The sequence below is a fragment of the Lampetra fluviatilis genome, chromosome 59, assembly GCF_964198595.1.
Source record: "Lampetra fluviatilis chromosome 59, kcLamFluv1.1, whole genome shotgun sequence".
In the NCBI taxonomy this organism is placed as follows: domain Eukaryota; kingdom Metazoa; phylum Chordata; class Hyperoartia; order Petromyzontiformes; family Petromyzontidae; genus Lampetra; species Lampetra fluviatilis.
This window is the reverse complement of record NC_136333.1, coordinates 1,238,624-1,252,882: the sequence shown is the minus strand read 5'-3', so window position 1 is coordinate 1,252,882 and position 14,259 is coordinate 1,238,624. Positions and strand designations below refer to the sequence as shown.

General features: G+C 52.0%; 1 protein-coding gene across 1 annotated transcript in view; it reads right to left on the bottom strand.

Moving 5' to 3' along the window:
• Positions 1–14,259, bottom strand: part of LOC144950724 (myocyte-specific enhancer factor 2C-like) — an 88,967-nt gene that overhangs the window by 38,789 nt on the left and 35,919 nt on the right. Inside the window, exon 3 of the mRNA XM_078880797.1 lies at positions 6,398–6,601. Coding sequence (XP_078736923.1) covers positions 6,398–6,601 — 204 coding nt within the window. The remainder of the gene's footprint in view (positions 1–6,397; positions 6,602–14,259) is intronic.

The following is a 14,259-nucleotide window of genomic DNA, read 5'->3' as shown; positions in this document are numbered from 1 at the left end:
TTGTCTTGGCGGCACACGAACGCCTCTTGCACTTGGGAGTTAACAAGACGCTTGCCCTGCTTCAGCGTGACTATTACTGGCCGGGAATGGGAAGTGATGTGGTGCATATTCTGAAGGGGTGCGTTGAGTGCGCCAGGCGTAAACCACCGGCCGTGGCAGCTAATCCACCGCTGCAATCTATTCAGGTCTCGCGTACCAACGAGCTCGTTGCACTCGATATTTTGGGGCCCTTCCCAGTCACGCCGAGAGGGAATAAATATTTGTTAGTGGGGGTCGAATACTTTACCCGATGGCCTATGGCGTGGCCTCTCGCTAACCAGTCGGCAGCGGCTGTGACGGATGCCTTCGTCCAGGGCTATGTCCTGGACAAGGGGGCTCCCGAACGCCTGCTGACCGACCAAGGTAAAAAATTTTCGAGTAAATTGTTGCAAGAGGTGTGCGATCTGTTGGGTACCAAGAAGGTGCGTACCTCCCCGTACCACCCGCAGACTGACGGGATGGTGGAGAGACTCCACAAAACCTTGACTTCCATGCTGTGCCAGCAGGTGTGCGAGGCACATGTAGATTGGGACCTGCAGGTCCCGGGAGTCCTTGCCGCGTATAGAATGGCCCCCCATGCAGCTACGGGGTTTTCCCCATTCTATTTGATGTACGGTCGGGAAGCTGACCCGCCAATAGAAACGCAACTTGGCCTGTCCGCTCCACGAACTAATTCTAATTTGGCAGAACATATTAAGTTTAATATTCATAAGCTGACAGAGGCGAGGGAGGCCGCACGGCTTAATTCGCGGGCTCGCCAAATTGCTAATGAACGGTTGCGGGCACGGAAGGTGTCCATGCACGAATGGAAACCAGGTGACAGGGCCTGGCTGCATTGCCCTCAGGCACCCTTGGCTACGTCGCCTAAATTGTTGAGACCGTGGAGGGGACCCGTGGAGGTCGTGCGCGTTGCACGGCCCCAGTGCGTTCAGATAAAGTGGGGAAAGCGCCGGTGGTACGTTCACCCCTCCCGACTGAAACCGTTCTCGCCTCCATATGGCCTCCCCTTGTGTCGTGATGGCCGGGCGTGTGACGTGACCGGCGACCCAGAGGGGGAAATGTCTCTGCCTGATCCACACGTATTGTCGCCTGATCTGCTCCCAGGTGTCTCGGAACTGACAGCTGCCGATCACCGGCGGCCGGATCTCCGCGGCGGGGCCGGCCCTTTCAGGCCCGTTCCGCGCCGTCTGGAGCGGCCGGAACCGCCGGACGGTCGTCAGTGTCCCGCCCCATACGATGGACCAGCCAGACGGACTCGCGCCAGGTCGTGCTACTTTGCATGACCTGCCTCGTGAGGAGTCGGGGCAGTTGGAGCGCCTCGTCACTGCGTGTAGTCGCAGGGACGTGGGGCGCGTTCGTTTCGAATTTGCTCGTATCGTGTTATTGTTGACTTTTCGCGTTCATTGTCAATCTGTACATAGTTATTCTTGTTGTTGTTGTTGTTGTGTTATGTTACGGGGCACACTCGGGGGGTTATGGGGTTTTTTTTTTGTTGGTTGTCGTTTTATCGTCGTGGTTGGTTGTTGTTAGCAGCCGGGCCGGCTGCGAGCTATGTGGGAGGGGGTGATGTAGTGGTGATACGCGCTGGGGGTATATGTCGTGTGCCAGCGCGTATGTACGGGTGTGTGTGTGGTGACGCGCGCTGACGGGGAGGAGCAGGCGTCAGTGCGCGGGTGGGGGTAGTGCTGCTGATTGGCTGTGTGCCGGTGACGCGCCCAGAGGGAGTGATCGGGTAGCAGCGCGGTGTGATTGGTCGGAGAGTGGAAACACGCGCTGAGCGGAACCGGATCGTGGGGATAGCGCGTGGGGATTGGGTAACGGAGGAGCGGTGCCGACGTTGAGGTCCGCATCCGCTCCGTCTCCCGGGAAGAAGGGGTATATAAGGTGATGCACAGAGGAGCAAGGGGCAGAAGTGGAACCATCTAAGAATGAAGACGAAGGTGTAGAGATAGAGCCCGGAGAGGAGAGTAATGGAGAGTAGAAGAGAGTAAGGTATAGTGTGTAGCCAGCGAGAGAGAAAGGTCTACACGAGCTGAGTAATGTATAGTGTGTAGCCAGCGAGATAGAACGGTCTACACGAGCTGAGTAATGTATAGTGTGTAGCCAGCGAGATAGAACGGTCTACACGAGCTGAGTAATGTATAGTGTGTAGCCAGCGAGATAGAACGGTCTACACGAGCTGAGTAATGTGTAGTGTGTAGCCAGCGAGAGAGAACGGTCTGCACGAGCCGAGTATGCATACGGTGTAGCCAGCGAGAGAGAACGGTCTGCACGAGCCGAGTATGCATACGGTGTAGCCAGCGAGAGAGAGGCAAAGTCTACACGAGGCGAGAGAGGAGAGTGTAGCAGAGGCGCAGAGTCTACACGAGGCGAGAGAGGAGTGTAGCCGAGGCGCGGAGTCTACACGAGGCACAGAGAGCCGGCAGCACAGAATCCTGAGTCAAGAGAAGTGCGGTGTGAAGAAGAGAGGCCACGCGTTGTATTGTTACAAGTCAAGATTTAATAAAAGAAGTGTGTTCCCGTCAAGGAGTTTCCTGCCGTCATTTTCCAATACTTCACATGTAAGGCCCCGCCGAGATGGTGTGGAGCTATTTTTCTGAAGCGGAGCTGTGCCACCGTAAATGAGAGCTCAACAAAGTGGCGCTCATCATCATCATCTTCATCATCTCCATCTCCATCATCATCATCATCATCATCTTCTTCATCATCTCCTTCATCATCTCCATCCTCATCATCATCATCTTCATCATCTCCATCATCATCATCATCATCTCCTTCATCATCTCCTTCATCATCTCCATCCTCATCATCATCTTCTTCATCACGTGGAAATGTTTAGCAGCAGCCAAATGCTCTCGAAACGCGTGATGTTGATGCCAAATGTGGAGGGGGGAAAAAACGGAGGACCCGGAGAAAAATCAACGCGACCACGGGGAGAGAGAGACACGCAAACTCCAAATATACAGCAGCAGGCGTCAGGGTTGGGATCGAACCCACGACCTCCTGCGCACCAGGCGAGGTAGTTAACATCTCCTAGCCAACGTGATGATGATGAGAGACAGGCAAACTCCAAATATACAGCAGCAGGCGTCAGGGTCGGGATCAAACCCACGACCTCCTGTAGACCAGGCGAGGTAGTTAACATCTCCTAGCCACCGTGATGATGATGAGAGAGAGACAGACACACAAACTCCAAATACACAGCAGCAGGCGTCAGGGTTGGGATCGAACCCACGACCTCCTGCGTACCAGGCGAGGTAGTCAACATCTCCTAGCCACCGTGATGATGATGAGAGAAAGAGACACACAAACTCCAAATATACAGCAGCAGGCGTCAGGGTCGGGATCAAACCCACGACCTCCTGCGCACCAGGCGAGGGAGTTAACATTTCGCTAAAATGATCACCGTCATCACAGATAGCAACGGCAGCCAGGGTTTGATCCACTGCTGGTGAATTATGAATCCGCCTCTCGCGGCAACCCCCTGCACCTCGCGCTCACTTCATCACTCCATCTCCCGGCTGGTGGAGCTTGCGATCCAGAGGTCGACGGTTCGTTTCCATCTCCCGGCGCGGCAGTGAAACAAATGGGGGGAGAACACCCCCCCCAACCCCCCCCCCCACTCCCCCCCCAACCCCCCCCCCCCCCCACTCCACTCCGTCTGCCAGCGTCTCGATCCAGCCAGCAGCGGTGTCAGTGTGGACTCCACACAGCGGGCTCATCAGCTACTTGCGCGTGTGGGGGGGGGGGGGGGGCAGAGGTCGCAAACGGGTTTTGATTCCTTACCCGTACCCGTACCCGGCCGCACCAGGGTCGCAAACGGGTACCCGTACCCGGCCGTACCCGTACCCTACCCGGGTAGGGTACGGGTATCTGATTGCGACCTCTGGGATGAAGCCACGTTGCAGGCGCGGGTGGGTTGATTCTAGGAACTTGAATTGTGAGAAGAGACAAGACGTTGGGAAATGAGTGACAAACGGTGACTCACCCTGCCGGGTACGGGTACGGGTAGCCGGGTATCAGGTAGGGTACGGGTATCGGGTACCCGGTTGCGACCTCTGGGGGGTGGGGGGGGAGTGTGGGTACTCTTCCGAGACCTCTAGCCAGCGAGGAGGAGTAGGCCAAGATTCGCTACGGGGGGGGGGTGGGGGGCTCTCCAGAGCTCCCTAAGGCGGCGGAGACCCACACAGCAGCAGCAGGCGTGAGCAAGGAATTTCACGGCCTGCGCCTTCAGCTGTTTACGTAACGGGGCCCTCTGTGTGAGTCACGGTGATGCGGGGATGAAAGGAATGCAGTCTCTCTCTCTCTGTGTGTGTGTCTCTCTCTGTGTGTCTCTCTCTCTGTGTGTCTCTCTCTGTGTCGTTCTCTTTGTCTCTCTCTCTCTCTGTGTCTCTGTGGTTCTCTCTCTGTGTCTCTCTCTGTTGTGTCTCTCTATCTGTGTGTCCCTGCTGTTGTATATTTGGAGTTTGCGTGTCTCTCTCTCATCATCATCACCACGGTGGCTAAGAGATGTTAACTCCCTCGCCTGGTATGCAGGAGGTCGTGGGTTCGATCCCGACACTGACGTCTGCTGCTGTGTATTTGGCGTTTGCGTCTCTCTCATCACCATCACGGTGGCTAGGAGATATTAACTGCCTCGCCTGGTGTGCAGGAGGGCGTGGGTTCGATTCCGACCCTGACGCCTGCTGCTGTATATTTGGAGTTTCCGTGTCTCTCTCTCATCATCATTATCACGGTGGCTATACAATGTTGACTGCCTCGCCTGGTATGCAGGAAGGCGTGGGTTCGATTCCGACCCTGACGCCCGCTGCTTTACATTTGGAGTTTGTGGTGTCTCTCTCTCTCCCCGTGGATCGCGTGGATTTTCCTCTGGGTCCTCCGGCTTTCCCCCTCCACACTCAACATCGACATCGCGCGTTTAGAGAATTTGGCTGCTACAAATGTCCACACGATGATCACAATCCACTTTGTCGAGCTCGCATTTGTGATAACCACGTCACTAAGAGCTGCATAGTTCAGTGGTTGGTTCCTTACACGTGGTAAAATAACAGAAATAGTTGATAATTGGTTTTTTACCCTTCTATCTGGCAACAAAACTGACACCTTTTTTTACAAGGAGTCATGTTTGCATAGACCACAATACCTGCAGTCATAATGCAAACAAAAACATAACGCTGATAATGTATGCACTGTCCTTGAAGTTGATTGGCCCACACCCGAGACAGCTTTCCTTAGAGCCTAGTCTCACATGGGTTGAACCAGATGATGCATTATGACTGCAGGTATTGTGGTCTATGCAAACATGACTCCTTGTAAAAAAAAAGGTGTCAGTTTTGTTGCCAGATAGAAGGGTAAAACAACTATTATCATATTTTTTACTGGAAAATGAGGTTCCAATGGTGAGAAATAGTTGAGTTCAGTAATGTTCGGCGAGGAAGCTCCTCAGGACCGTTAGCTCGTCCTGTTGCGAAGAGAGGCCGATCAGGAGAAAACAAAGCGCTGTGGAGGCGCTCTGCACATTGATCGCATCGCCCCCTCAGGATGCCGTCTCATTTGCAAGCGTGAACTGCGTCTCGCCAGAAGAAATTAAAAAGTGCAAAGATGAAAAGTCACGGGCCCCATTAATTCCCCACCTTTTCCCTGACCCCCTGACCCCCCCCAACCCACAATTAAGGCCACTCATCTACCCCCTCCCCACTCACACTCACGACCACCAGCCACCAGCAGCAGCAGCAGCATCGCTCGCCGCCGCCGCCGTAGACCCGCGGCACCGCGCACGCTACAAATCCCACCCCCCCCGCCCTGCACGGTGTCCATGCCGCTGCCATGACCACCCTGACCCAGAATGCAGCGTGGAGGCGTGGGGGCATTGAGGTGCGGTGGTGTGACGTGGTGCAGTGAGGTGGTGTGACGTGGTGTGGCACATTGAGGTGCGGTGGTGTGGTGAGGCACATTTGGGTGGTGTGATGTGGTGTGGCACATTGAGGTGCGGTGGTGTGGCGTGGTGTGACGTGGTGCATTGAGGTGTGGTGATGTGGCGTGGCGCAGTGAGGTGGTGTGGCGTGGTGTGACGTGGCGCAGTGAGGTGGTGTGGCGTGGTGTGACGTGGTGCATTGAGGTGGTGTGGCGCGGTGTGGCACATTGAGGTGTGGTGGCGTGGTGTTGTGCGGTGCATTGAGGTGGCGTGACGTGGTGTGGCACATTGAGGTGCGGTGGTGTGGCGTGGTGTGACGTGGTGCAGTGAGGTGGTGTGACGTGGTGTGGTGTGGCACATTGAGGTGTGGTGATGTGGCGTTGCGCAGTGAGGTGGTGTGGCGCGGTGTGGCACATTGAGGCGCGGTGTCGTACGTTGACGCACCTCCAGGATGTCGGAGTTGGTGCGGCTCTCGTGCGGCTCGCTGTACTCGGTGTACTTGAGCAGCACCTTGTCCATGTCGGTGCTCGCGTACTGGAAGAGCTTGCTGGCGCTGTTGAAGATGATGAGCGCGATCTCGCAGTCGCACAGCACGCTCAGCTCGTACGCCTTCTTCATGAGCCCGAACTTGCGCTTCGTGAACGTCACCTGGCACCGGGGGGAGGGCGAAGGGCACCGGTCCGTTAGGCGCCACCGCCACCTATCGCCACCACCACCACCGCCACCACCGCCACAACGACCACCGCCACCGCCACTGCCACTGCCACCGCCATCGCCACCACCGCCACCGCCACCGGCACCGGCCACCACCACCACCAATGGCCACTGCCACCGCCACCACCACCACCGCCGCCACCACCACGACCGCCAAAGGCCATCGGCTACCATCACCACCTCCACCACCACCACCACCACCGCTACCACCACCACCACCACCGACCACCAGCCACTGGTCAACAGAAATAATGTTTTTCTATAGCGATCACAAAGACAAACATCCCCCATGTAGCCTTAACAGACTGTTGGGGAAAGTGCTGTTAGCGAGCACCTGTGCAGGCCGACACGGCACACGAGGAGGTGGGTGGCCAGCGCCACAAACGTCGGCCCGCGTTTTTCTCCCCAGCGGTGCAATATACGACACACCGTAGCAGGCACTCGTCAAAGGCTGAGTCTACCTAGGGGAGGCCCAGGACCGGTTCAGGTAATCGTCACCGGTATTGATGGCGGCGAGCAGGAATCGAACTCCGAGTCGCCGGGTTCGTAGCGCAGGGCGCTAACCGCTACACCACCGCTCCCCACTACAGCAATCACACACAGACGCAGCTGGCTATCACCAATGGTAGCTCAACGAAGTGGCTGATCATCACGTGGACGTTGAACGCAGCTAAATACTCACATTCTACACGTGGAGGGGAAGTCCGGAGGACTCAGGGAAAAAGACACGTGGCCACGGAGAGAGAAAGAGGGACAATGCAAACTACAAATATACAGCAGCAGGCATCAGGGTCGGGATCGAACCCACGACCAGGTGAGGGAAATCACATCCTGCAACCACAGCACCCTCTCATGATGTGTGTTTGTTGCCAGTCGGAGGTGCAGTGAGTCTATGGGCAGTGTTGAGTCTATGGGCAGTGCTGAGTCTATGGGCAGTGCTGAGTCTATGGGCAGTGCTGAGTCTATGGGCAGTGTTGAGTCTATGGGCAGTCTTGAGTCTATGGGCAGTGTTGAATCTATGGGCAGTGTTGAGTCTATGGTGCAGTGCTGAGTCTATGGGTAGTGTTAGTCTATGGGCAGTGTTGAGTCTATGGGCAGTGTTGAGTCTATGGGCAGTGTTGAGCCTATGGGAAGTGTTGAATCTATGGGCAGTGTTGAGTCTATGGGCAGTGTTGAGTCTATGGGCAGTGTTGAGTTTATGGGTAGTGTTGAGTCTATGGGCAGTGTTGAGTCTATGGGCAGTGTTGAGTCTATGGGTAGTGTTGAGTCTATGGGCAGTGTTGAATTTATGGGTAGTGTTGAGTCTATGGGTAGTGTTGAGTCTATGGGCAGTGTTGAGTCTATGGGCAGTGTTGAGTCTATGGGCAGTGTTGAGCCTATGGGAAGTGTTGAATCTATGGGCAGTGTTGAGTCTATGGGCAGTGTTGAGTCTATGGGCAGTGTTGAGTTTATGGGTAGTGTTGAGTCTATGGGCAGTGTTGAGTCTATGGGCAGTGTTGAGTCTATGGGTAGTGTTGAGTCTATGGGCAGTGTTGAATTTATGGGTAGTGTTGAGTCTATGGGTAGTGTTGAGTCTATGGGCAGTGTTGAGTCTATGGGCAGTGTTGAGTCTATGGGCAGTGTTGAGTCTATGGGCAGTGTTGAGTCTATGGGTAGTGCTGAGTCTATGGGTAGTGTTGAGTCTATGGGCAGTGTTGAGTCTATGGGTTAGTGTTGAGTCTATGGGCAGTGTTGAGTCTATGGGCAGTGTTGAGTCTATGGGTAGTGCTGAGTCTATGGGCAGTGTTGAGTCTATGGGTAGTGTTGAGTCTATGGGTTAGTGTTGAGTCTATGGGCAGTCTTGAGTCTATGGGCAGTGTTGAATCTATGGGCAGTGTTGAGTCTATGGTGCAGTGCTGAGTCTATGGGTAGTGTTGAGTCTATGGGCAGTGTTGAGTCTATGGGCAGTGTTGAGTCTATGGGCAGTGCTGAGTCTATTGGCAGTCTTGAGTCAATGGGCAGTGTTTAGTCTATGGGTAGTGTTGAGTCTATGGGCAGTGGTGAGTCTATGTGTAGTGTTGAGTTTATGGGTAGTGTTGAGTCTATGGGCAGTGTTGAGTCTATGGGCAGTGTTGAGTCTATGGGCAGTGTTGAGTCTATGGGCAGTGTTGAGTCTATGGGTAGTGTTAGTCTATGGGTAGTGTTGAGTCTATGGGTAGTGTTAGTCTATGGGCAGTGTTGAGTCTATGGGCAGTGTTGAGTCTATGGGCAGTGTTGAGCCTATGGGAAGTGTTGAATCTATGGGCAGTGTTGAGTCTATGGGCAGTGTTGAGTCTATGGGCAGTGTTGAGTTTATGGGTAGTGTTGAGTCTATGGGCAGTGTTGAGTCTATGGGCAGTGTTGAGTCTATGGGTAGTGTTGAGTCTATGGGCAGTGTTGAATTTATGGGTAGTGTTGAGTCTATGGGTAGTGTTGAGTCTATGGGCAGTGTTGAGTCTATGGGCAGTGTTGAGTCTATGGGCAGTGTTGAGTCTATGGGCAGTGTTGAGTCTATGGGTAGTGCTGAGTCTATGGGTAGTGTTGAGTCTATGGGCAGTGTTGAGTCTATGGGTTAGTGTTGAGTCTATGGGCAGTGTTGAGTCTATGGGCAGTGTTGAGTCTATGGGTAGTGCTGAGTCTATGGGCAGTGTTGAGTCTATGGGTAGTGTTGAGTCTATGGGTTAGTGTTGAGTCTATGGGCAGTCTTGAGTCTATGGGCAGTGTTGAATCTATGGGCAGTGTTGAGTCTATGGTGCAGTGCTGAGTCTATGGGTAGTGTTGAGTCTATGGGCAGTGTTGAGTCTATGGGCAGTGTTGAGTCTATGGGCAGTGCTGAGTCTATTGGCAGTCTTGAGTCAATGGGCAGTGTTTAGTCTATGGGTAGTGTTGAGTCTATGGGCAGTGGTGAGTCTATGTGTAGTGTTGAGTTTATGGGTAGTGTTGAGTCTATGGGCAGTGTTGAGTCTATGGGCAGTGTTGAGTCTATGGGCAGTGTTGAGTCTATGGGCAGTGTTGAGTCTATGGGTAGTGTTAGTCTATGGGTAGTGTTGAGTCTATGGGTAGTGTTAGTCTATGGGCAGTGTTGAGTCTATGGGCAGTGTTGAGTCTATGGGCAGTGTTGAGCCTATGGGAAGTGTTGAATCTATGGGCAGTGTTGAGTCTATGGGCAGTGTTGAGTCTATGGGCAGTGTTGAGTTTATGGGTAGTGTTGAGTCTATGGGCAGTGTTGAGTCTATGGGCAGTGTTGAGTCTATGGGTAGTGTTGAGTCTATGGGCAGTGTTGAATTTATGGGTAGTGTTGAGTCTATGGGTAGTGTTGAGTCTATGGGCAGTGTTGAGTCTATGGGCAGTGTTGAGTCTATGGGCAGTGTTGAGTCTATGGGCAGTGTTGAGTCTATGGGTAGTGCTGAGTCTATGGGTAGTGTTGAGTCTATGGGCAGTGTTGAGTCTATGGGTTAGTGTTGAGTCTATGGGCAGTGTTGAGTCTATGGGCAGTGTTGAGTCTATGGGTAGTGCTGAGTCTATGGGCAGTGTTGAGTCTATGGGTAGTGTTGAGTCTATGGGTTAGTGTTGAGTCTATGGGCAGTGTTGAGTCTATGGGCAGTGTTGAGTCTATGGGTAGTGTTGAGTCTATGGGTTAGTGTTGAGTCTATGGGCAGTGTTGAGTCTATGGGCAGTGTTGAGTCTATGGGTAGTGTTGAGTCTATGGGTAGTGTTGAGTCTATGGGTAGTGCTGAGTCTATGGGCAGTGTTGAGTCTATGGGTAGTGTTGAGTCTATGGGTAGTGTTGAGTCTATGGGCAGTGTTGAGTCTATGGGTAGTGTTGAGTCTATGGGTAGTGTTGAGTCTATTTGCAGTGTTGAGTCTATGGGCAGTGTTGAGTCTATGGGTAGTGTTGAGTCTATGGGTAGTGTTGAGTCTATGGGTAGTGTTGAGTCTATGGGCAGTGTTGAGTCTATGGGTAGTGTTGAGTCTATGGGTAGTGTTGAGTCTATGGGCAGTGTTGAGTCTATGGGTAGTGTTAGTCTATGGGTAGTGTTGAGTCTATGGGTAGTGTTGAGTCTATGGGCAGTGTTGAGTCTATGGGTAGTGTTGAGTCTATGGGTAGTGTTGAGTCTATGGGCAGTGTTGAGTCTATGGGCAGTGTTAGTCTATGGGCAGTGTTAGTCTATGGGCAGTGTTGAGTCCATGGGTCAGTGTTGAGTCTATGGGCAGTCTTGAGTCAATGTGCAGTGTTGAGTCTATGGGCAGTGCTGAGTCTATTGGCAGTCTTGAGTCAATGGGCAGTGTTTAGTCTATGGGTAGTGTTGAGTCTATGGGCAGTGGTGAGTCTATGTGTAGTGTTGAGTTTATGGGTAGTGTTGAGTCTATGGGCAGTGTTAGTCTATGGGCAGTGTTAGTCTATGGGCAGTGTTGAGTCCATGGGTAGTGTTGAGTCTATGGGCAGTCTTGAGTCAATGGGCAGTGTTGAGTCTATGGGCAGTGCTGAGTCTATTGGCAGTCTTGAGTCAATGGGCAGTGTTTAGTCTATGGGTAGTGTTGAGTCTATGGGCAGTGGTGAGTCTATGTGTAGTGTTGAGTTTATGGGTAGTGTTGAGTCTATGGGCAGTGTTGAGTCTATGGGCAGTGTTGAGTCTATGGGCAGTGTTGAGTCTATGGGCAGTGTTGAGTCTATGGGCAGTGTTGAGTCAATGGGTAGTGTTAGTCTATGGGTAGTGTTAGTCTATGGGTAGTGTTGAGTCTATGGGTAGTGTTAGTCTATGGGCAGTGTTGAGTCTATGGGCAGTGTTGAGTCTATGGGCAGTGTTGAGCCTATGGGCAGTGTTGAATCTATGGGCAGTGTTGAGTATATGGGCAGTGTTGAGTCTATGGGCAGTGTTGAGTTTATGGGTAGTGTTGAGTCTATGGGCAGTGTTGAGTCTATGGGCAGTGTTGAATCTATGGGCAGTGTTGAGTCTATGGGCAGTGTTGAATCTATGGGCAGTGTTGAGTCTATGGGCAGTGTTGAGTCTATGGGCAGTGTTGAGTCTATGGGTAGTGTTGAGTCTATGGGTAGTGTTGAGTCTATGGGCAGTGTTGAATCTATGGGCAGTGTTGAGTCTATGGGCAGTGTTGAATCTATGGGCAGTGTTGAGTCTATGGGCAGTGTTGAGTCTATGGGCAGTGTTGAGTCTATGGACAGTGTTGAGTCTATGGGCAGTGTTGAGTCTATGGGCAGTGTTGAGTCTATGGGCAGTGTTGAATCTATGGGCAGTGTTGAGTCTATGGGCAGTGTTGAGTCTATGGGCAGTGTTGAGTCTATGGGCAGTGTTGAGTCTATGGGCAGTGTTGAGTCTATGGGCAGTGTTGAGTCTATGGGCAGTGTTGAGTCTATGGGCAGTGTTGAGTCTATGGGCAGTGTTGAGTCTATGGGCAGTGTTGAGTCTATGGGCAGTGTTGAGTCTATGGGCAGTGTTGAGTCTATGGGCAGTGTTGAGTCTATGGGCAGTGTTGAGTCTATGGGCAGTGTTAAGTCTATGGGCAGTGTTGAGTCTATGGGCAGTGTTGAGTCTATGGGTAGTGTTGAGTCTATGGGTAGTGTTAGTCTATGGGCAGTGTTGAGTCTATGGGTAGTGTTGAGTCTATGGGTAGTGTTGAGTCTATGGGTAGTGTTAGTCTATGGGCAGTGTTGAGTCTATGGGTAGTGTTGAGTCTATGGGCAGTGTTGAGTCTATGGGCAGTGTTGAGTCTATGGGCAGTGTTGAGTCAATGGGCAGTGTTGAGTCTATGGGCAGTGTTGAGTCTATGGGTAGTGTTGAGTCTATGGGTAGTGTTGAGTCTATGGGCAGTGTTGAGTCTATGGGCAGTATTGAGTCTATGGGTAGTGTTGAGTCTATGGGCAGTGCTGAGTCTATGGGCAGTGTTGAGTCTGCATAGCTACCCGTGCTAATCGGAGTTTCCGTGTCAACGACAACAAACGAAACACAATGGCTCGTTTCGAACAGAGCCAGTTGCCACTGGGGATGCCCTCGCTAGCCCGTTGAGATGGCGAGCCGTGATCATGATCACGGACATCAACACGGTAACCACGACGTAACGTCTCTCCGGCTGTCTCCGCTCTCCCTTCACTTTCAGGAGCTCTGATTTCTAGTCGCTTCGTCGCTGGAACTCTTTTCTTTCGTCCGTTTTTTTTTGTGTGACAACGCAATGGCCACCCTCACCCCCTCGACAAGCCCTGCAACTTAGCGCCGCTGCTCAGCGTTTCTAACGTCCATTGAACGTCGTTTCTGTTATGCCCCCCCCCACCTAACCGACCTTGACACGAGGTCACGCTTCAGGGCTCCACCAGATGATAGTGACGAGGATTTTGGTGTTGAAAATTAAGAGATGATGATGATGACGTTGCTGATTGCAATGATCTTGGTGATAGTGGTGATGACGTTGCTGATTGCAATGATCTTGGTGATAGTGATGATGACGTTGCTGATTGCGGTCATCTTGGTGATAGTGATGATCATGTTGCTGATTGCGATGAACTTGGTGATAGTGATGATGACGTTGCTGATTGCGATGAACTTGGTGATAGTGATGATGATGTTGCTGATTGCGGTGATCTTGGTGATAGTGATGATGATGTTGCTGATTGCGATGATCTTGGTGATAGTGATGATGATGTTGCTGATTGCGATGATCTTGGTGATAGTGATGATGATGTTGCTGATTGCGATGATCTTGGTGATAGTGATGATGATGTTGCTGATTGCGGTGATCTTGGTGATAGTGATGATGATGTTGCTGATTGCGATGATCTTGGTGATAGTGATGATGACGTTGCTGATTGCGGTGATCTTGGTGATAGTGATGATGATGTTGCTGATTGCGATGATCTTGGTGATAGTGATGATGACGTTGCTGATTGCGATGATCTTGGTGATAGTGATGATGATGTTGCTGATTGCGGTGATCTTGGTGATAGTGATGATGTTGCTGATTGCGATGATCTTGGTGATAGTGGTGATGATGTTGCTGATTGCGGTGATCTTGGTGATAGTGATGATGATGTTGCTGATTGCGGTGATCTTGGTGATAGTGGTGATGATGTTGCTGATTGCGGTGATCTTGGTGATAGTGGTGATGATGTTGCTGATTGCGGTGATCTTGGTGATAGTGATGATGATGTTGCTGATTGCGATGATCTTGGTGATAGTGGTGATGATGTTGCTGATTGCGGTGATCTTGGTGATAGTGGTGATGATGTTGCTGATTGCGGTGATCTTGGTGATAGTGATGATGATGTTGCTGATTGCGATGATCTTGGTGATAGTGGTGATGATGTTGCTGATTGCGGTGATCTTGGTGATAGTGGTGATGATGTTGCTGATTGCGGTGATCTTGGTGATAGTGATGATGATGTTGCTGATTGCGGTGATCTTGGTGATAGTGGTGATGATGTTGCTGATTGCGGTGATCTTGGTGATAGTGATGATGACGTTGCTGATTGTGATGATCTTGGTGATAGTGATGATGACGTTGCTGATTGCGGTGATCTTGGTGATAGTGATGATGATGTTGCTGATTGCGATGATCTTGGTGAT